At 38.1% G+C, this 22,742-nt stretch overlaps 1 protein-coding gene across 4 annotated transcripts in view; it reads left to right on the plus strand.

Moving 5' to 3' along the window:
• The first annotated feature begins 9,197 nt into the window (after nt 1–9,197).
• Nucleotides 9,198–22,742, plus strand: part of Ppox (protoporphyrinogen oxidase) — a 120,339-nt gene continuing 106,794 nt past the window's right edge. For 2 of the 4 annotated variants that reach the window (XM_090389107.1, XM_090389110.1), the window contains exons 1-2: nt 9,523–9,921; nt 20,136–20,278. In XM_090389107.1, coding sequence (XP_090245233.1) covers nt 20,189–20,278 — 90 coding nt within the window. In that variant the 5' untranslated portion in view covers nt 9,523–9,921; nt 20,136–20,188. Of the gene's footprint in view, nt 9,243–9,522; nt 9,922–20,135; nt 20,279–22,742 lie in introns of those variants that run through there. The other 2 variants (XM_090389109.1, XM_090389108.1) reach the window with 2 other exon arrangements.

Consider the following 22,742-nt stretch of genomic DNA (forward strand, 5'->3'; position numbering starts at 1 on the left):
TAAAAATGAAACATTTTCGGTGCAGTCTTTTAAATTTGTGTTGTTGTTCTTAGACAGCTGATTGGAAATAGATCTTTTGGAAAAATAAGTCTCAAGGTCCTTTAAAATGAACAGTTACATTAACATAATGTAATATATCATAATTTAGGTAAATTTAAAAAGATGAATGAAAACTCATGATAAAAAAGATATAAACTATGAGCTTTATAAAGTATGAGCTTTGTCGTTTATTTATAAAACAAAGCATTTTGTAAGAATAGGAATAAGTTTATATGGAGGTAATGTAATACAGACAGAAAAAGGTTATATTTTAACTCCATCGAAGTAATTTGAAAATTGTACATCTCTGCATTCATTTTTTATGTTTGGGATACTTTGATCACAGAGGGAGATTTCCATCATTAAAGGCTTGAACTTATGCTCACATTTTGGATAACACTGCTTGTTTTGAAATTGTATACATTGTGTCCTACCATTTTGATATCTTTAGGCAATGTCTAATACTTGTCTACGAGAGGGCGCTCTGGTTGCGGAAGAGAACACTGTGGATATTTGGCTGCTGTAAAGGGACATGTATTTTGATACTTTTGGCATATACTACATTGTGTTTTACAAAGATATTAAATAGGTTTAGTAGCGTTCATTACCTTCATATTTTGAATTTAACTATTGATTTTTGGAAGTTTCAACTCCCGATGTTGGCGCCAATATTGTTAAACTAGCTGCCATATTGTAATCGATAAGGATAGTGCAACGTATATATCTCGAACTGATAAAGTAAGGTATAACGTAATATGATGCACTATATTAGGAATCTGTTAGCTTAGTATGGTATCAATTAATCAAAAATATTTATTAATTTTATTAAATTCCATTGTTAAATAAACTATTTAAATGGAAATCATGACCCTGACTAGAGCTGCGAAGCAAAGATCACAGACTAGTGAGAGTTCTGTGACTTGGGGAAGAAATGAAGGGGGCAATTCTCCAGCGCATCACAGTCTCAAAAAACGTGCGAAGTGTGAAATGTTTGCTGAACTTTCTAAAATGGGACATGATGTAGACAAGAAGGATGTCTTTGTGTGTGCTAGATGACTAGCATAGTATATGTCAAGAAATTAGGTGCCAACTCAGCGTTCTGGTGACATCTGTGAGAGCTTGAAATGTAGGGTAAAATGGCCTTGAAGAAATTAATATTAGGTACCCATCAAGCTCTCAGCTGCCTAGCTCAATGGCACAGCTGACTTTGTGCATCAGGCAACACAGGCAATCTCCAAGGCAGAATGTGCTGGTCCCAAAGGAACTAGTTATTGTTGGTGACTATTGTCAGGGAGATGGGGGAATATACTATGCAAGAAGGATAGGTGGAACAGGACCAGGCTATGTCTGCCAGGGGCAAAAATTGATGTCTATTGATGAGAGCAGGTATCTTTTAATGGCATAAAGGTGATGTTGTACACAGAACTAATGACATTAAGAGTAAGAGATCTGCAGATTTATTCAAGTACAGGTCAATGTTGAAAAAAACTTGCGAGTTAGAGTTGAATGTGAGTGTCTGCAATTCTGCCCAGACACGATAGGAGGAATATATGATGAGAGTCTTGTTGATCATTTCGGCCCTGGATATATTGTACAAGGCTCAATGGGTGGAATATTTTTCACCCTAATCTGTGCTTGTTCACAGGAAAAACTGCTTCTAAAGGGATGGGTTACACTTAAATAGAAAGGGTGCAAGAATATTTGCTGATGCTATCGAGGCAGTGCTAGGTGGCTTGGAAAACTGCTAGCTTTGGGGCATGGATACACAGACTAAAAAGTTAACAGTTGCCACAGGCAGAGGCAAAAGTGATTCTTGCACTGCTATTGGAATGAGCAACAGCATGGAAAACAAGGCTGGAGATTTTCAGGAGTCAGTGGAACAAATAAATACATGGGCTGTGTTAGGGTAACTAAGAGTAGAAACAGGTGCATGTATACTTGCATGTACACCAATGCTAGGAGTATAGTTAAAAAATTTGATTAGCTTGAAAGTCCTAGTCAAGAAAGGCAAATATTGTTTGGATATCAGAGACATATCACAAGCAGTGCGAATTTGGGGAGTACAGTGTACAAATAGGGCAGGAAGGGGTTATGCTGTTAGTTAAAATCTAAGGAAGTGCCTCCAATTGATGGTGAACACTGCAATATTGAGTATTTGGTGTGACAAAAGCACTGGAAAATGAAAAATGAGAGTAGGTGTGTGTGTTATAGACCTGATGAGTAGCATGAGCAATTCAGCAGAGAAAATTAGAATGTCCAGTAAAGCCAGTAAATTAGAATGTCGTATAATGGGTATTTTAACTTTCCAGATATTGGCTAGAACTTGTGGTTTGGTCACTCTCACACTAGCAAAACTTTTTTGGATTTATTGGATGACTGTTTTCTACAGCAGCAAGTCCAAAAGGCAACCAGAAGGTGTAATACTCTTGATCTGATTATTAGCAGTGATTATGCATGGATTAAGAATTTGCAGATAAAGAAACCACTGGGTTACAGTGATCACAATGTACTGATATGGGAATTACTTAAATATGTAACAACCATCAAGGCCAGAGGGAGGGGACATTTCCTTTAGTAAAGTTGTCTCAGTTGTGACTACAGTTGTCTCAGACAGTTTTTAAATTCTGTACAGTGTGATCAACTGATGATGTTACCAAAGTTGAATTCTAAATGGGAAGCCTTCAGGGATTTAATCTTGGTGGCTACTAGGCTTTTCGTTCCAACTAAGAAATACTGTTCAGGGTTCGGGCCTGAATGGTTGTCAGATGAATTCATGAGGGTCATGGTAGGGAAGAAAAATTTATGGAAAGCATATAAATTATCAGGCGATACAACCCTAAGGCAGATATAAGCTAGTCTGTAATAAAATCGCAAGGAGGTTAGGCACATTATGAGAATTTTTTTTGGCAAAGGATGCAAAGAAAAACAGCGAAGAGTTCTTTACTTATGTGAACTAGAAGGAAAGGGATGAATCAGATTGGACCACATAACAGATGGGTTGACTATTGATCATGCTAAGGCAACTGATAAACAATGAGTATTTTGCATCTACCTTCATTCACACATGAATTATTCAATGAAGGGAATGCCAGAAGTTGATCAAACTAACAGGGAGCTAAGTGATTTTGTCATAACAGCAAGGTGGAGGAGAAATTGTTAAGTTAAACAAGGAAGGCACCTGGGGTGGATGGGTTCTATCCAGTTATATTAAAGGAAGTGAGGAAACCCTTAGCCATAATTTTGAAAGCTTCCTTGGACTCATGGGAGGTCCCTATGGACTGGAGGTGGGCAAATGTATTACCAATTCACAAAGGGGGTTTAAAAGGTGACAAAAGTAACTACAGAACTAGTTAAACTTGTGTTACTGGGAAAATAATGTTATCACTGGTTAAAGAAGTATTGCAGGATCATCTAGAGAAGACCGCAGTATTAGTTAAAACACAGCATGGGTTTGTTACAGGGAGGTCTTGTCTGACCAGTTTGATTTGATACTATGATGTGATCACAAAGGAACTGAATGTCAAAAATAATTTTGATATATACTTGGATTTGAGCAAAGCTTTTGATGCTGTTGCACACGGAACACTGCTGTACAAATAGGAGAGGTATGGCATTGAGGCTATGGTGCTACAATGGATAAAGGGATGGGTGAGTGGAAGACGACAGATTCGTAATCAATGGACACTGCACTTAGTGGAAAAATGTTATTAGTGGAGTTTCCCAGAGTTCGTTGTTGGGCCCATTATTGTTTTGTATATTTATCAATGATATTGATGAAGGTATATCAGGCTTAATGTCTAAGTTTGCAGATGATGCAAAGGTTGGCAGGTTGGTCAACAATAAAGACAGTATGCTACTCCAACTGGATCTAGATAAGTTGGGCAAATGGGCTGAGAAGTAGCAACTGAAGCTTACCATTGACTAATGCAAAATACTGCATATGAGTAGCGATAACCCAAGAGAAACGTACAAACTGTGGTCTACACTTGGGGAAGTGGAAAGTGAAAAATACCTGGGGATAATTGTGCAGCAAATATTGAAGTTCGCTGAGCAGTTCAACGAGGTTGCTAGGGCAAGTCATGGAGTCTTGCCGATGACAAATAGGAATTTTGGTAGCAGGGACAGGGAGGTGATTATCCCGTTATACAAGGCAATGGTTAGACCACACCTAGAGTACTGTGTATAGGTCTGGAGGCCTCATTTTAGGAAGAATGTAGAGTTGCCAGAACGAGTACAAAGAAGTGCAACGAGAATGGTGAGGGGAACAAAGAGGTGCTATTTTCAGACCATTCAAACCATTCAAACCAAAGCCTTGAATGGTTTGAGCAAGCTGAATGCTGTTGGGATTCTTCCTCTTGCTCAGACAGAACCTGAGGGGCACAGTTTTAAATTGAGGAAAGATAGTTGTAGAATAGATGTACGGAAATTTGCCTTTGGACAGCGGGTGGAACAGACCCATCTTTTGTTGTGGAAGCGGATAGCCGAAATAAATTTAAGACTGAGCTGGACAGGCATTTGGAACGAATGGAGGGGTGAAATGAAAGGGTTTTTTTTTTTTTTTTTTGGCTGATGCTGCATAAGCTTGCTTTCTTGCATCGAACGCCTCTACTAATGCTAATGAGCGTGTATACCCTTCCAACGCTGTATTTATAGAAAGCTGATGCAATAGAATCGTTATCTGATGAGGCGCCTCCGTAGCCAGGTGGGAAGGAGCAGCAGTGCGTAGCATGCGCTTCTTGATTAGACCGTGGTTCGAGTCCGTCACCACCAAATACGGAGGATGCGGAAAGGTCAGGGTATGACCACAACATATTCCCGGAGCATTATGGCCTTAATTGCTAATGCTCCTAAAAACAAAACCAAATAACATAACATTGTTATCTGATGCAATACCTTCGCATTGCGACAAACAAAATGAGTGTAATTAAACAATATCTTATACATGTCACTACAAATGTTACTTTTTTTTAAGGTGATACAAAGTTTTTGTCCATCACTATAAAGTGGCTTGCCTGATGCCAATCAAATTAAAGGAGTTTACATAAAATTTAAAAAGACATATTAGGAGAAAAAGAAAGAATAATTACAAAATAATGTTCACAACACATAGTGATCATTCATTAATAAAATACATTCAAATGTACATAATAAAATGACCTTACTACCAAACAGTTTATACACAGGTTAACAAAAATTGCTAGTTTCCAGAAACGGATCGCTCGACTCCTGGAAAAACAAAGCTTGAGATTCTTAAGAATTTTTTGGAACAAAACGTTTTGGAATTTTAACAAGCTGGGTGAGATCAATATCTGGAGTATTTGTGTCCTTTAGTGATCTAAAGGGGAGAAAGTGGTGGTCAGCCGTCCATAGTCTACTGCACAGAGGATAAGCATGGGCCTGAGCTAGGAACTCTTAGGGATGTGGAAACTGATGATGACCCAAAAATCAGGAGTCAAATACAGAGTTGCATAATAACATTATTTTTAATTGTGTATTGGGCTTCGGCCATGAAGGCTCTGGATTTACATATTTACGGAGGAACCACTATTCAAGTTCACCAACACTCATGTGCATTAGCAGTTCATTTTGCAAAAATCTGGAGACAAAAGGTTAAGCAGCTGCTCACTGAGAACCACATAACACATTCAATTAAAAACGAACGTAGTTACTTTCCAATGTTCTGTGTGAATTTTCGCAATCCCACAAATGGGAGTTTCTGTTGTTAACTACGTTGCAAATAAAATACTGCGAATTGAATCTACAGCTGAACAAGAATTCCAACAAAATTGAGTCTGCAGGTTCACGAAGTTGAATTTCCTGGGTGTTAAGTGTATAACTCTTCGTTGTTTAATCTTTTTTGAGAATGCTGTGTGGAGGGACAAATTTCTGTTGAGTACTTACTTGGGTGTGGCTACACTGTCATTTCAGCGTTTTCCTCCATATCCAGTCATTGAACGTTCAGTTGTCAGTGGAATTGGGAAAGAGCCATTTCTTTTCTTACAAATCTGCAATATGTATTTTGAACACAAAGTTAGGCCTATGTGGAGTATGATCCCTATTGCCCTTGATCTTAATTATACTCTCTTTTTTTTAACAAGTGACCCAAACTTCAGCTCTTATGTTGATGACATTTTCCAGCCTTCTGCCAGTGTCAGCCTTTTAAATTCATGGTGTAGGGCTCAACAACTGCTTGACGACTTTCTGGATTATATTGAACTTATTTAGTTGCCCGGGAAGAAGGAGGAAGGGGCCTGATAAACCTCATTGAGTGACAGAAGACAGCGATAGTTAACCTGAAGGATTACTTCCAGAAACACACAGCAGCAATCCAAAGGCCATGAGGAAGATAGACAAGCGGTATACCCCACTGAACCTTAGCGAGGAGTCCCCCTCCAACCAGGAGGTACGAACGAAGCTAGAAAGATGGGCAGAGAAGACACTCCATGGCAGACACTATAATGATCTCCATCAAGATCACATAGATAAAATTGCTCCTAATGCATGGCTCACGAGCGGAACGCTCTCCCCCGAGACAGAAAGATTCATGCTCGCCATACAAGACCAGGTAATCAACACCAAAAACTGTAGATAATACATCGCTAAGGAGCCCGGGGAGTCCGATGACACACGTCGACGATGTCACACATGGCCCCAGAAACGATCCAAGACACCACGGAGTGCAAGGTGATCGCCCAGACTGAGTAAACTCATAGACACGACCAGGTAGCCAGGATAATACATCAGAAGCTTGCAAGGAAATACCAGTTGATCGAAGAAAGTGTACTGTACTACAAGTGCGAACCTCAGGCACTACTAGAGACCCCAACTCACAATCTGTACTGGGACCGCGCCATAATAACGGATAGGACAATCTCGCACAACAGATCAAACATAACCTTTGTGGACAAGAAGGAAAAGGCTACCAATCTGATTGACATAGCGGTGCCCAACACTGGCAACCTGCAGAAAACCCATGGGGAAAAAATCAGGAAGTACACGAATCTAAGATAGGAGATCAAAGAGATGTGCAACGAGTAACGACCAATCCCGATCAACGTCTCAACCACAGGTATGGTTCCAAAGAAACTGCATAACAGCCTAGCAGCAATAGGTCTCCCAGCGAATACCTACATGGAACTCCAGAGACTCGCAATTTTGAACACCTGTAGGACAGTCGGAGAGTTCCTCGACCAACAGTAACATCAGACATAACAACAACCACCCTGTGTACTTGATAGCAATACTCGTTACGAGGTGGAACCCCCAATCAGGGAGAAATAATAATAATAAGCAGAAATCATTCTCATACCGACACGTTACGCTGGGGACCTTTAACAAATAATTATGTCTGTAGAAGTGTGTTTTCGCAGCCTAATTGCATGTTGTGTGGGTAGAAAATTCCGTAATAATTAATCGAGGAAAAACCGTAGTTCCTCTGCCAGGGATCGGCTGACAACCTTGATTTTTGAAATTCTTCCAGTGTTCGATAGAAATTGAACGCAGACTTCTCTAAACGAGTGAAGAAACCAGTATACTGTCACTGAGGACATGGTGTTCTGTAAACAAAAAATAAAATAAAATGTCGCACTAGGGCTGCCCAGAATATCAGTTCATCTGCTCAAGTGTATTATGTTCATGAATTGCGTGTCCTCTAGTTGACTCAGGGCCGGATCAAGGTATTTATGTGCCCGGCTGAAAGATTTTCAGCGCATTTTACTAAGGATATATATATATATATATTATTATTCTTTTGGATTATGATGGTTCAATTCGTATTTTATTTTTAATATTCTATTATAGTAGTTTTATTTAATTTCTTTCTAGTTTTTTCTAGAAAGACAAAGACAATCTTTTCTAGAAAGCGTAAAACAATGACATTAATGATGAACAAAGACGAATTAAACCACAATAGAATGATAATACAAAAGAATAATATATATATATATATATATATATTTGCACCATTGTTCTTCTGTTTTTGGTGCTCCAGGCAGGAGTCCTTTTAGCTGGTACCTTAATCCGTCAATGAGTTGATTTGCCTGCTTTGCTGGACAAAAAGCCCGAATTTCAGGTAGAAAAAACCTTGCTATCTGCTCCTGAGGTTGACTAACTCGTCCATGGCGTGGAAAGTTCCTTGCACCAATGACAGGATTCGAACCCGGGAAAATAAACTTCATTTGTCAAAGGTTCTTATGAATTAAAAGTTTTTCTCACAGGGACCCTGTTGGAGCATTAACTTGGAGTCGTGACGAGAAAAATTAGCTGAGTGGCCAGTAAAAAATCAAATGTTATGTACGATCAACAAACTGGAGAATTAGGCAAAACTGATTTTTCTTATTTTCTAATCGGCGAAGTGTTATCAATGTGTGACGTAGTAGTAGTGGCATGTGATGCAAGAAAGCAAGTGTATGAGCTTATGCAGCATCAGCCAAAAAAAAAAAAAATAATAATAATAAATAAATAAAAATAAAAATCACACAATTCTCTCCAAATGCCTGTCCAGTTCCTCCTTAAATTTATTCAAACTATCAACTTCCACAACGATAGATGGAAGTTTATTCCAGCAATTAACCACCCGCTGGCTAAAAGCAAATTTCAGCACATCTATTCTACATCTGTCTTTTCTTAATTTGAATTTATGCCCCCTTAGGTTCGTAATCTGAACGAGTGGAAGGATCCCATCAGAAGTCAGCGAGCTCAACCCATTCAAGGCCTTATACACCTCAATCAGATCACCGGGCAAGTGCCTAGTCTACAGCCACTGCAATTTGCAGAACTTAAGCCTCTCTTGGTAAGAGAATCCCTTCGTTCCCCTCACCAATCTTGTTGCCCTTCTCTGTACACACTCAAGCAAATCTACATCCTTCCTAAAATGAGGCCTCCCGACCTGTACGCAGTACTCAAGGCGTGGCCTGACCATTGCCTTATACAGAGGGACAATCACCTCCTTTTCCCTGCTAGCAAAATTCATATATATCATTGACAAAACCCCATGACCTTCCCTGGCAGCATGTCTGCATTGCTCAGAAAATTTCATATCTGACTGCACAAATCTAACTGGAATTAGAAAACTTCTAATTCCAGTGAATTCTATGAAGAAAACTTCATATCTGATTACGTTCGACGTAATCAGACCAGTTGCATATACCAAACGCTGTTCTAACGTTCGGGCCATGCGATTAATTATAAAAGTGTCTGAGCTTGTACGTGGCACTAACATTTTTGAAATACTCTTTAGACTTTTTTGAAATACTCTTTTATTGAGTAGAGAAGCTTTTTAACTGTAATGTTGTTTCCGTCTAATTCGACAATTAGAATACAAAAAAAAATCTACGCCTAGATTATTATTTATTTTTTTATGTAAGTAATTTATTAAAGTTCTTGGTTCTTTCCTGTAGGGCTTGTGACGTACCCCATAGCACATAGAAGTAAGATATGTTACTACTCTGTGCCCTATAGGTTCTTCCCTGTAGGAGTGATTACAGAGAAGCAAGATCTGTGGCTGCTCTGTGGGACTGATGCAGCTAGTCTTCTTTATCTTCGCCTTCCTCCCACGTTTATATGGGGTCAGAATGACTGATGAAGCTAGTGAACTTATAAAAATGAAGTGTTAATGCGCGGTTCATTTTTGTGAAGTTGCACAGCGCCCTTTGGAGGAGGGGGTTTGATATGGAACGAAATTCGGTGTACGGGAGCCAAAGTAATTGCCGTTGAATAGAAACAGGTCACAGATTGAAATACGAAGCGCCTGGCCGCATATGTTTTACAGTATTGTATTATGTGTAGTGGATGTGATAACAAAAGATTTTCAATAATAACCCCGAAAACTGAAGGAAGTATCAACTTGTTGGTGCGAAAAGTTAAGAGTATTTCGTAATAAAGGTATTGAAATTTATATGTATTAAACGATTTTCAGCTCATTTGGAAGATGGCGATCCATTATACATATTGGATATAGTACGATGCCGGGATAACTTTAAAGAAGCGAAATTCCCTGATTAAAAATAAAAAATTATTTAAAAACTTAGACAAGCAGTGCTTTGTACTATATCCAAGGATTTGGTGAAAAGCACTGATGCTGTTAGCCTTCAATACAAAAAGTAACCAGAATCAATGTTATTTGTGCATCAGCCATATAGTGCAAGGGGGAAGTCACAGGTTTCTGTGAAGGGGGAAAAGTTATATATACATTAAAAATTAGTTTAATTTCTTTTTTTTTTTTTTTTCTTTTTTCTTAATTACTGTTTCCGTGATGCCAAGGACCTATGATTATCCCCAAGCTATCAGCCCCAGCTACCCACTGAACTAATTTATTACATAACTTTCTGGAGAGGTGAAATGTGAGATGCTTTTTTTTTTGGGCGAATCCCAGGGGCTCACATCTGGTGAGTATGGGCTTGGCACACCCAGGGTCCTGAGCTGGATATCATCATTCTTCTCTTTCTTGATGATTTCCTTCTCTCTCTCTCTCAGGGTAACTGAGATTTTTTTTTTTTTTTCCTGGTGCAGCAAAAGCCTCAGGCTTCCTTGCACCATATGGCTAATAATGATAGTGATACTGTGTAAGCTTGCTTTCTTGCATCATATGTCTCTACTAATGCTAAAAGAACTTTAAACAATGTTTTAAACCTTTGTAATTTGAATTTATGGCACCAAGTTCATTTATAGCAGTGAAAATTTTATGTGCTATCCCCCTCACAGAGCCTTATAGACCTCAATTGAGTTCCCTTTAAGGTGCCTGGTTATTACCACATATTTGAAGTTGTTTGTCATATGGTTCTCATTATATTGAAAACAGGGAGACTGAACATTAGTCCAAGAAGAGCCCTTTTATAACTACCCTCTAGCCTCTGCCACTCATCTCTTTATCCATGGCAGTCATGGATTTTACCATGAAAAATTACAACAGTGTAATTTGTTATTTTTTTTTTATTTACAGCAGTTTTTCATGTGGAACAGTCAAAATCTTTACTGAAATCTAAGAATATGATGAAAAAATTATTTTTTGCATCCATTTCCTTTGTTATTGCATTATAGTAGCTAATCGGATTGCTCATACAACATCTCCCCATGCTGTGATTTCCATATAACTGCATTCCTTTAAAGCTGATTCTGCATTACTGTTCCTGAGCCTCTTCCAGTTGCAGCAGATTTACAAGACTGTGAACCTTTAGAAACAGTATTCTTGATTTTTTGCTCAAATTATGTTTGCAATGGACAATTTTATAGTCAAGAAAAGAAGTTTGATGAAGTGTTGAAAGATGGCCAGTGTCTGAAAAGAATTAGTTATTACACACCTGTCTACTGACTTCTTAAATCAGTTACTTCCCATCTATTTCTGTGAAGGAATATGAGTGGGTGATTGCATTCTAAGTCTCTTCAACATTGCATGAAATCTTAGTCTTATGAAAGGAAAAATTTATCATGTCTCTCACAATGTGTAAATTGAACTTTCATTTTGGCTGTTATTGGAAGAAACATATCCTCCAACATCTGGAAAAGGTTTGAATATTTTTTATACATTTTGCAACTTCTTGGCTATCTGAGACTGCATTTTCACTGAAGCCAAAAAAAAATCATGCAAGATATGTCTGCCTATCTACTAGGCAGATTAGGTAGGCTGGACCTTGCTAGACACAAATCTTAAAAGCTAAAATAAATATATACTGCTTACATTAATTGCATTGTTCTTCCCTGCAAGACTACCGGGCCCAGGAGCTGCACATCAGTAACTCCCATTTAACATTGTGTAATATTTATATTCTATTATTTATATTCTATTCTTGATATTACTATTTTAAATTTTCAGTGTTTATTACTTAAAGTAATTCAGAAATTATTAGTAGAGCTTTTGTATAGAGATACCATTTAACTTACATTTAAAAAAGTGCACGGAATATGAAAATTATAATCAGCATAGGAATTATAATGATACATAGGAAGGGACAGGTATGCATCATGGAGATTGGATGAGCATCCTGTGCTGTGAAAAAAAAATATATTGGGAATCACTCTGCTAATCTATCCTGTCAACTCTACAATTTGCTAAAAATCAAGCTTACAATGGCCAGTAATTTCAGTCAGCATTTAGTTGGTGACCAGTGTTTGTTGCTAACTTATTTCAAAACATTTTACTGATGCATATGAAGTATATTAATAAAAAGCAACTGTCCAGAGACCAATTGGGACTGAAAAAATTTCATCAAAATGGGTTCTGTTGTGATGACATACTTCCCTTGATAGTGTCAAAGTCAACATAGTCAAAAATTTAGATATAGATGAAATAATATCTAAATAATATCAGGCCAAAATGCAAAACAGGAGGGAAATTATAAATCTGTGCACCACACAAAATAAACGTAAACAATTTCCTACAAATGGAAAAGATTTGAGAAGTGTTAAACAGTATTTGGAGACCATTTTTTATTTTATAAGTGGTATGCTGACTATTGCAACCTAAAGTAATGTTTACACACTCCTAATTCCCAAAACACAATTAATGCAAACAATGGAACCCAGGTCAGTTGTCATTACTTATATCTAAGTAATGACATCTGACCAATTCCTATGAGTTTTTGAACAAGCACAATTCATTTGATTGCTTGATCTTTTCTTCAAGGTAATTGAATGGCTTTTTTAATGAATGTTTAAAGTGAATGACTAAACTTTTATTAGTTCTGATGTAACTTTTCTTCAAATTCTGGTAGGAACAAATGTGACAATATGAACATAACAAAGGAAATGCATTGCTATTATTACTATTTGGCATTAATTTGATAAACTTTTATAATATTGATTCTTATTTGTGTAAAAAAACATGCTGAATATTTTAATTCAGCAAAAAAACATATGTCGAGCTGCAAAGATGGTTGTGTAATAAGTAACATTTGTGAATTTGGATCTTGTTTGGTAAACAGTAAATATGCAGCTAATTACTTAATGGAAATTATTGTTTTGTAAATAGACTCCACTGCCACAGTTTAGCTGTGTCAATACCGCTTTGTGTATTTGGTTGATAAAGGAATTGATCATTAAATGAATTAATTATTAAATAATAATTAAAGAAATTAATAATAAACTTATTAAACGACAGTGATAACTGTTTTACTGCCAGGTTTACCACTATGGTGGAGAAGGGTTTAAGAGTCAGGGGCCTGAGAACTGGTTTGGTATGGCTATTCAACAATTGGAGGGAGAGCCCAGAATTTATAATTTTGTTACTTTCGAATAATATTTTTTCAATAAGATTGTATACTCACTGGACTTTCTGCATAGTCCTATATGCCAATTCCACACCATCATGACTTCTGTATAGTATAGTTATCTGAGTACCTTACGAGAGAGGGAATTATAAGAACAAATATTATTCACCCAGAAGTAGTTGTGATAGAAGGCTGAAACAAACACCCTGTATTACACTTTTTGAACATAATCACCAGAAAAAATGACATATTTTTGCCACCTCTCAATACACTTCCACATTCTAGTGTGTGAGACTTGGTAATTTGGAATCTCCTCTTTTTGATCTTCTCTGGCTTAAAATCTCTCTACTTCATTGTGTCAAATTCATCTGTTGTCTCTGCCGTTCTCTGAACTCCACCAATCACTTGGAGCTTTTTGACTTCTTCTCTTTGCAACTTGACTTTCTCCAGTTCAACTTTCCTAACGGTGAGGTAATTTTCCTTGGTGATTTTAATGTTCACAACTCTAGCTGGCTTCCGTTTTCTAGTCACACCGACCCAGCTGGTCGAGATGCTGTGGCTTTTGCAATTACTAATGACCTTGCACAGATTGTTCATTTACCTACAAAAATACTGGACAATCCTAACCACACACCAACACGCTTGATCTTTTTCTCACAAATAATCCTTCTAAGTACACAGTCGAAGTGAGAGGTCCTTTAGACACATCAGATCACAACTTGGTGATTGTCTCTTCTCCAATGGAGCCCTTATCTCATGGCTATTCCCAACCTCGTATTGTTTGGCATTACAAGAATTCAAAATGGGATGACATGCGAGATTTCTTTTCTTCTTCCCCTTGGTTGGATTACTGTTTCAAAACTTCTGATGTCAATGTTTGCTCAGATCGTGTCAGTGAAATTATTCTTGCAGGAATGGAATCCTTTATCCCACACTCCACTTTAAAATCTCGTCCTTTATCTAAACCTTGGTTTTCCAATAAATGTGCTAAGGCTGTTCAAGAGAAGAACATTGCATATTGTAATTGGCTTGTTTCTAATTCTTCAGTTTCGTTTTCTGCCTACACCAAAGCTTGCAACAATTGTAAAGCAGTTATCAATCAGTCCAAACTAGAGTTTGAACGTGATAGAAAACTTACTTCTTGCCCTAATGGTAGCCGAGCATTTTGGTCTCTTGCCAAAGCTATTGGCCGCAACTTTTGCCCATCTCTGCTCCCACCTCTTTCCAAACCAGATGCTTCTGTTGTCACTTCAGCCAGGGATAAAGCTATCCTACTAGCATCCCATTTTTCTTCCAACTCATGTATTAATGATCTTGGTAAAATACCTCACACCATTCCCAGCATACTACATTCAATGCAGCGTGTTGGGAATGGTGGTCATCCGTCAAAAGGATGTCAGAAGGATTTTGACGAATCTTGATGCTAGGAAAGCCCAGGTCCTGGGTAGTATTTCTCCCCTTGTTCTCAAAACCTGTGCCCCTGAACTTACTCATGTTTTGTGTCATCTTGTTTCACTTTCTTATTCCAAAGGTGTTTTTCCTTCTGCTTGGAAATTTGCTCATATCCAGCCAGTTCCTAAAAAGGGTGACAAATCCCTCCCATCCAGTTATCATCTCATTGCAATTGTTTCTACTCTTTCTAAAGTAATGAAGCTACTCTTTCTAAAGTAATGGAGAAATCAATTTACCGCCAACTCTTAAACTACCTAGAAACTTTCCGTCTGATCAACGATCACCAGTATGGATTCCGTCAGTGTCAATCCACTGGTGATATTCTGGCTTTTGTTACCCATTTATGGACAAATTCAATGGAAAAGTTTGGTGAAACACAAGGAGTTGCTCTTGACATTGTTTGGCATAAAGGTCTTCTAAACAAGCTTCCATCTTATGGTTTGCCAACTGGTTTTTTGTAATTGGTTATCCAGTTTTCTCTCTGATTGCTCACTTAGGGTGATGGTAGATGGCTCCCTGTCTTCTAACTTCTCCACTAATGCCGGTGTCCCCCAAGGTTTAGTTCTTTCCTCGACTCTTTTCCTCTTGTATATTAATGACCTTCTTCCATTGACTGGAAATCCTATCCATAGTTTTGCTGATGATAGTATATTGCATTCCACTTTCCACTTTGAGAAACCTTGTCCTGCTCAATCAGCTTCAACTTCTCGAAACTCTGCTACCAATTCCTTAAATGCCAATCTCCAGGTAATTCTCCAGTGGGGCAAAGACAACTTAGTTGATTTCAATCCTTCTAAAACTCAGTCCTGTCTTATATAGGCGCCTCCATAGCCAGGTGGGAAGGAGCAGCAGTGCATAGCACATGCTTCTTGATTAGACCAGGGTTCGAGCCCATCACCACCAAATACATAGGATGCAGAAAGGTCAGGGAATAACCACCGCATATCCCAGAGCAATATGGCCTTAGTTGCTAATGCTCCTAAAAACCAAATAACAAACAAACAAACAACAAAACATAACTGTCTTATATGTCGCAAAAATGATTCTTCCGCTCCTATGCTTATCTTTGGTGACACTCCAATTTATAGGCAAAATGATATATCTCTTTTGGGGATTACCCTGACTTGTAATCTCTCTTGGCACAAGCACATTACAAATATTGCTTCCTCTGCATCTAAAAAACTTGGTTTTCTCTTTCGCTCTCAGCGTTACTTTTCTTCCAAACAGCTGTTGACTCTTTACAAATCAGAAATTCGCCCTACCATGGAATATTGTTTCCACATCTGGGGTTGTGCCCCCACCTCTCTCAGACTTCTTGATTCCATTCAGAAGAGGGCAGTTAGGTTAATTAATGATTCATCTCTAACAAAAAATCTCCACTCACTGTCTCATAGACGTTCTGTTTCTGCTGCATGCCTCTTCTACAGATATTTCCATGGGCACTGTTCTTTTGAATTGGCTTCTATAATTCCCGCTCTCTCTCTCTCTCTTTCAAAACTTCCTTGACAACATTAAAAGCAGAGTTCATTTTGAAGGAAGATACTCCTCCACTTTCCATATACAAAGGGGAGTCCCACAGTGTTCTCCTCTGGGGCCACTACTCTTTACTGTACATATTAACGACATACAAGATTGTATGCAACATGTTGACATCAAAGTGCTCTCATACGCAGATGACTTGAAAACCATCAAAACAACACAAGACTGTGAATCATTGGAAAATGGACTAGATACCATGACCCAATGGATCACAAACAATGATCTAACACTAAACTTAAACAAATGCTGCACTATGTCTGTCGCAGACTATCACAATAAACAGAAGATTAATTATCCCTATAAAACTAATAATCATGAACTATTGAGAATACATGAGGTTGCAGATTTGGGAGTATGGTTTTCTGACAAGGGAAACTTCAACACACATGTAAATAAAACTACAGCTAAGGCCTCCAAATCCCTTGGACTGCTTAAAAGAATCTGCTTCGAGTTCACCAACGTACAGCTCATAAAAACAGCTTGCATAATGATAATCAACCCAATTCTAGAATATGCCTCACAAATCTGGAATCCTCACACCAAAATTCTTATAAAACAACTGGAACGTATTCAGAAATCCATAGTCGGATTCCTGGTGTACAAATCTAGGTTGGAATTGAACACAAAATCCTACGATGAATGGTGCATTCACTTCGGGATGGTACCACTCTACCAAAGAAGAGCTGCGGCAGACTGCAAATTCCTAATGCATCTCGTGGCTGGAAAGTTGGATGCCCCCGAGCTGCTCTACCTTATCAACTTCAGCTGTCCTCCAAAAGCCTTGAGAAGACAAAATATGCTGGCACAAGAGCCATTCAGAACTGATCAACTTAAATTCCATTACTTTAACAGAACTGTAAAAGTGCTAAATGAATCCAACATTGATATTCTAAATGAAAACATTAATATCAAAAAAGAGTTACAAAGGTTTTACAATCAAGCTACTAGAGAATGAAAATAAATGACTAATTTAATAATAATAACAATAATAATACTATAAAGATAGGTATACTTAGCTTTAAAAAAAAAAAAATTTTTTTTTTCAATGAACAAAGATAAGAAATAACAATTATAAAAAAAAAAAATAGGGATATCAATAAGAATAATAACACAAATCAATCAATGCAACTATTTAATGTGAACTAACAAGAAAAGAAAACAACAAAATGCTTAGAAATACAAATTTCTCTGTCACCACAGCTTTGCTCAAATGCAAATCGCTAACGTATGATATGCATTGTATATGTTGTAAATTGACCTTGTATATTTGACATTGTATATTGAGACCTGACATTGTGTACAGATTGTAAATAGAATTATTACTGTATTGCTACTGTCATATTCCTCCTCTGTAAGGCTTCGGCTGTTTTGGAGTAATAAATAAAAAAAAAAACAGTCTGGACACATGCCGCCACCAGCCAACATCCATTTACTGTGCAAATTCAAACTCACAGAACCAACTTTTCATCTTACTCGTTTATTCATTCAACTGCTGTTTTCTGGAACAACCTTCCTTCATACATATTTCCTGAAAATTAGTCTACAGAAGGTCAAGTCCAATGTCAACAAATATCTTGTTTCCTCTTCTCAACCTTGGGGTTCACATAAAAAAAAAAAAAAGTTTTCAGACTATCCTTCAAACCACGATTTGGCAGCAAAAATCACCTCATCATCAGCAAAGTATTTTCCATAAAGAAAGGACTTCAGGGCAGGAAAGAGGAAGAAATATGAGGGTACAAGGTAGAGGGAAATAAGCAGGATGTGGCAATATTTCAAATCCACATTCGTGGGCACATCTCATTGCAGCATGTGAGGAATGGGCAGGGACTTTATCGTGGAGTAAGTGTATACATTTTGACAGCTTGTCACCTTGCCAGCACTTCCTTTACTTTTTTTATGGGAGGGGGGAGGATTATTCTGCATTCTTTCATTGTTTTGATATTTTTTTTTAATTGTAGGATCATAGTGATGGGTCCAAGTTCCATCCATAGTGACTAACCATGAAAAACTCCTCTTGCACATTAACATTTCATGTGCACATTATTCCCTTTCCTTCTGGTATGAGGTATGGGAACCCATCTCTCAGGCACTTTATCTATAATATGCAACTGTTGATGGATGATGTTCTCTACAGATCCTACACTAATTTGGAGCTCTGCAGCTAGTTCTTTGATGTTAATAAGCAGTCTTTCAGGACTAATGCCTAATTTTTGCAACGCTGTCTTCTGTTACAGTAATTATTGGCATTCTTGGATTTCTTCAGCATGCAGTAAGATAATTCTATATTTAAATTGTTTATACCGATGAGCAACAACAACACTAACCTGTGTTTTTACCTCTACTAATGCTAATTTTTACTTCCTTGCTGAATACCCTTATTTGTATACAGGGTGTCTCAAAGGTACATGGCATAACTTCAGGAATGAGTTCCTCATATGTAGACAATAAAAATATTTTATATCAACATAGTTCCGGAAATGCTTGGTTCCCGAGTTATTAACCAGAATGCCTTATCTCCTGCAGGTGATTTCCTTCATCACTAGGTACTGACAGAATCTGGTGGTTTTCCATTCCGACCATGTACTCAAATCAGGAGCAATCGGATATGCACTGTATGTATGGTTTGGCGGACAGCAATGCTCTGGAGGCTCGTTGTTTGTACCACGAAAGGTTCCCAGAACGAAGATGTCCAGACAGGAAAACGTTGGAAGGTATCCATCGCCGCCTTTGTGAACATGAGACCTTTACACCTTGTGCTGCCGATAGAGGACGACCAAGATCTACGGCTCCTGAAGTAGAGGAGGAGATTTTGGATGTTGTGCATGCCATTCCTGGAATCAGCACACACAGAATAGCAATGCAACTGGCTGTTCAATGTTCGACTATTTGGAGAGTGTTGCAAGAACACCAACTCTATCCTTACTATCTGCAACGGGTACAGGCCTTGTCACTAGCAGATTACCCTGCACGGGTAATGTTCTGCCAGTGTTTCTTGCAACAGTGTGGTACAACTCCTCACTTTCCTGCCTTAGTGATATTCACAGATGAAGCACAGTTCACACGAGACGAAATCCAAAACTTTTACAATCAGCATGTATGGGCTGAGGAAAACCCACATGCAATTCTTCCATCACATCACCAACAGCGGTTCAGCCTCAACATGTGGGTGGGTGTTTTTGGTAATAAGTTATTTGGGCCCCATGTATTTCCAAACAAACTCACAGGGCAGGCATACAGAAACTTTCTGGAAAACAACGTGTCTGATTTCTTGGACGACATGCCACTTATCATTCGTCAACAAGCACACCATGCACGATGGCACTCCCGTACATTTCAACCACCTAGCCTGCAATTACCTGAATCAAAGGTTTCCTGGTTGGCAGATAGGTAGAGGTGGATAAACTGCCTGGCCTCCACGCTCATCTAATTTAAACCCACTAGATTTCTTCTTGTGGGGCCATTTAAAGTCATTAGTGTATTCAACTCTGGTAGCTGATGTGGAAACTCCCCGCACTCGAATTGTGGCAGGTTGGGAGACAATACAAAACATGCCAGGAATTTGCCATCATCTTTGCGAGTCCATGAGACGTTGATGTGAGCCCTATATTCAGGCAGAAGGTGGACATTTTGAACAGTTACTACAAGGTGATGTGAACAGTTAAATGTCATAGACAGACCTTCAAAACTCGGAAACCAAGCATTTCCGGAACTATGTTGATATAAAATATTTTTATTGTCTACATATGAGGAACTCATTCCTGAAGTTATGCCGTGTATTTTTGAGACACCCTGTATAATTAATTGATTTGTATATAATGAAATAATTCTGATTAATGGATTAATTTTAAATTGTTTTTCACTGTTATAATCTTTTCCTTCTTCCTCTCTATGTTGTTCTTCTAGAGTTTTCAGGTCTCTTTTACAATCTTGTGTGCTGTTAAAACAGCTAGCAAAATATGTCAACTGTAGCCATTATCGGAGGTGGAATTAGTGGACTTGCATGCGCTTACTATCTTAGAACCTTGGGGAGTAACTATTTTAGAAAGGTAATTTCAATAATTTTGTTTTAATTCATTTTTTAAAATTGATTTCTCATTTTCATGAAATTTTATAAACAAATTTTGTATTTAATAAAATATTTGACTAGACGATAGGATAAACTGCACGAACATAATGAAATTATATGCAAGACATTGTGGTCTTAAGACCAGTGAATGTGTGAAATTCTGAAAAAGTTAAGTGGGAATGATGATGAAGAAGGCCAACTTCATTTTAAAATGCTTTTCATCTGAGTATTTCTGAATATTACTCATAGAAAACTTGACAATCCTAAATCCTAGTAGTGTGGTCACTTATGGCTAGTGCTGTAGTTGTAAAATTAGCAGAAAGGATACTCTATGAATGTTAGGAAAAGCAGAGTATGCTGTGCATATCAGGCTTATTAATTCAATTCCAGAGGGTATATGGCATATACCGTTTGTGTTTATATATATATTAAAAATAATAAAACTAAGTATTGCTGAAGAATCAAATTCTAATAATTTATTTTTACTTTTCAGTAAATTATTATTATTATTATTAATAGCAATATGGTGCAAGGAAGCCTGAGGCTTATGCTGCACTAGGAAAAAAAAAGTTCCCGAGTTACCCAGAGAGAGAGAGAGAGAGTGTGAGTGTGTGTGTGTGTCCAAAGTAGAAGGGAATCACCAAGAAAGAGAAAAATGATGATATCCAGGTCAAATTTTAATAGTATTTGTTTTTTCAAGTCTTTCAAAAACCAGAAGGTATATGCTATTTACCTAAAAAAAAAAAAAAAAAAAAAAAAATCCAGAGGGTATATGGCATATACCCTCTACTAGAGCTATGATCTCTACAATGGCTATGATCACTTTGAAGTAACTGCAATTTCCTTCTCTGTAGCCCTCTTGGTACTTAAGGTAAACCAGCCTGGCAGCAGTGGATGGTATGACCTTTGGTGTAGTGTCTCCATTGAATCATGGTGCCAATGGGTAGTGGTGTCAAACTTGCAAGTGTTTGTAGACCACTAGTGTGTACACATCATACTGATATATTAATACCATGACCCACAACATTTATTAAGGTTCATATAATTTATGTTAAATTTAAATAAAATTTAATGTTGAAAATAATGAAAAATGGTAATACATAAAGGTAATACAATATAAATCGATAAAAGACTGTATAGGTAATACTCAGTATCACCTATACAGTCTTTTTCTGCCAGGATTTCAGAAGATGGGTCTCTGTTAGACCGAGAACTTTTGCATATCCCGACAATTGAAATTGAAATTTTATTAAAAGTAAATCGAAATCATGACTCAAACCAGAGCAGCAAAGCAAAAGGCTCAAGCTAATGGGAATGCTGTGGCTCAGGGGAGAACTGAGGGGGGCAGTTTCCCTCTGAATCACAGCCTTTTAAGATGCACTATTTGCTTGATGTTTGCGGAGCAGTCAGGTATGGGACATGATACTGCCATGGGGGATGTCTTTGTGTGTGCGCGATGCAAGGAGTGTAAGGAAATCAGGCGACAACTCAGCTTTGTTATGGGCCTATATGAGAGCTTCAAGGACAGGGTGGATGCCCTCGAAGGATTACAAGTGAGGGGCCCATCAAGCTCTCAGCTGCCCACACCAATGCCAGAGCTTGCACTTGGTCATTGCGCAACACAGTGGCAATCCTCAAGGCAGAATGCGCTGGTCCCAAAGGAATTAGTAGTTGTTGGTGACTCTATTGTCAGAGAAACGGGAAACATGCTTTGTAAAAAGGATAGGTGGAACAGGACCAGGGTATGTCTACCAGGGGCAAAGGTTGATGACGTTGTAGAGCGGATATCATCTTTTAAGGGCACAAAAGGTGATATAGTTGTACACGTTGACACTAATGATATTAAGAGTAGGAGACCGGCGGAATTACTTAACAAGTACAGGTCACTGATGAAAAAAAGCCGTGAATTAGGGTTGAATTTGAAAGTGTCTGCAATTCTGCCCAGACACGATAGGAGGGAGTATATGATGAGAGCCCTGTCGATCAATTCGGCCCTGGAAAGATTGTGCAGGGCTCAAGGGGTAGAATTTTTTTCAGCCTGGTCTGTACTTGTTAACAGGAGAGACTGCTTCTACAGGGATGGGATACACTTAAATAGAAAGGGTGCAAGAATGTTTGCTGATGCTATCGAGGCAGTGTTAGGTGGGTCGGAAAACTGCAAGATTGTGGGGGGATACAAGGACTAATAGATTAACAGTAGCCGCTGGCAGAGGAGAAAGTGATTCTTGCACTGCTTCTATTGGAATGAGCACCAGCCTGGAAAATAAGATGCAGGATATTTCAGAGACTGCTGGGAATCATGGGGGTACAAGTAAACACATGGGTTGTGTTAGGGTGGCTAAGAGGAAGAGCAGGTGCACGTATACTTGCGTATACACCAATGCTAGGAGTTTGGTAAATACATTTGATGAATTTGAGGTATTGCTCAAAACATCAAAGGCAGA

Source organism: Mastigoproctus giganteus, chromosome 14 (assembly GCF_048544385.1).
Source record: "Mastigoproctus giganteus isolate SK-2022 chromosome 14, ASM4854438v1, whole genome shotgun sequence".
Lineage (NCBI taxonomy): Eukaryota > Metazoa > Arthropoda > Arachnida > Uropygi > Thelyphonidae > Mastigoproctus > Mastigoproctus giganteus.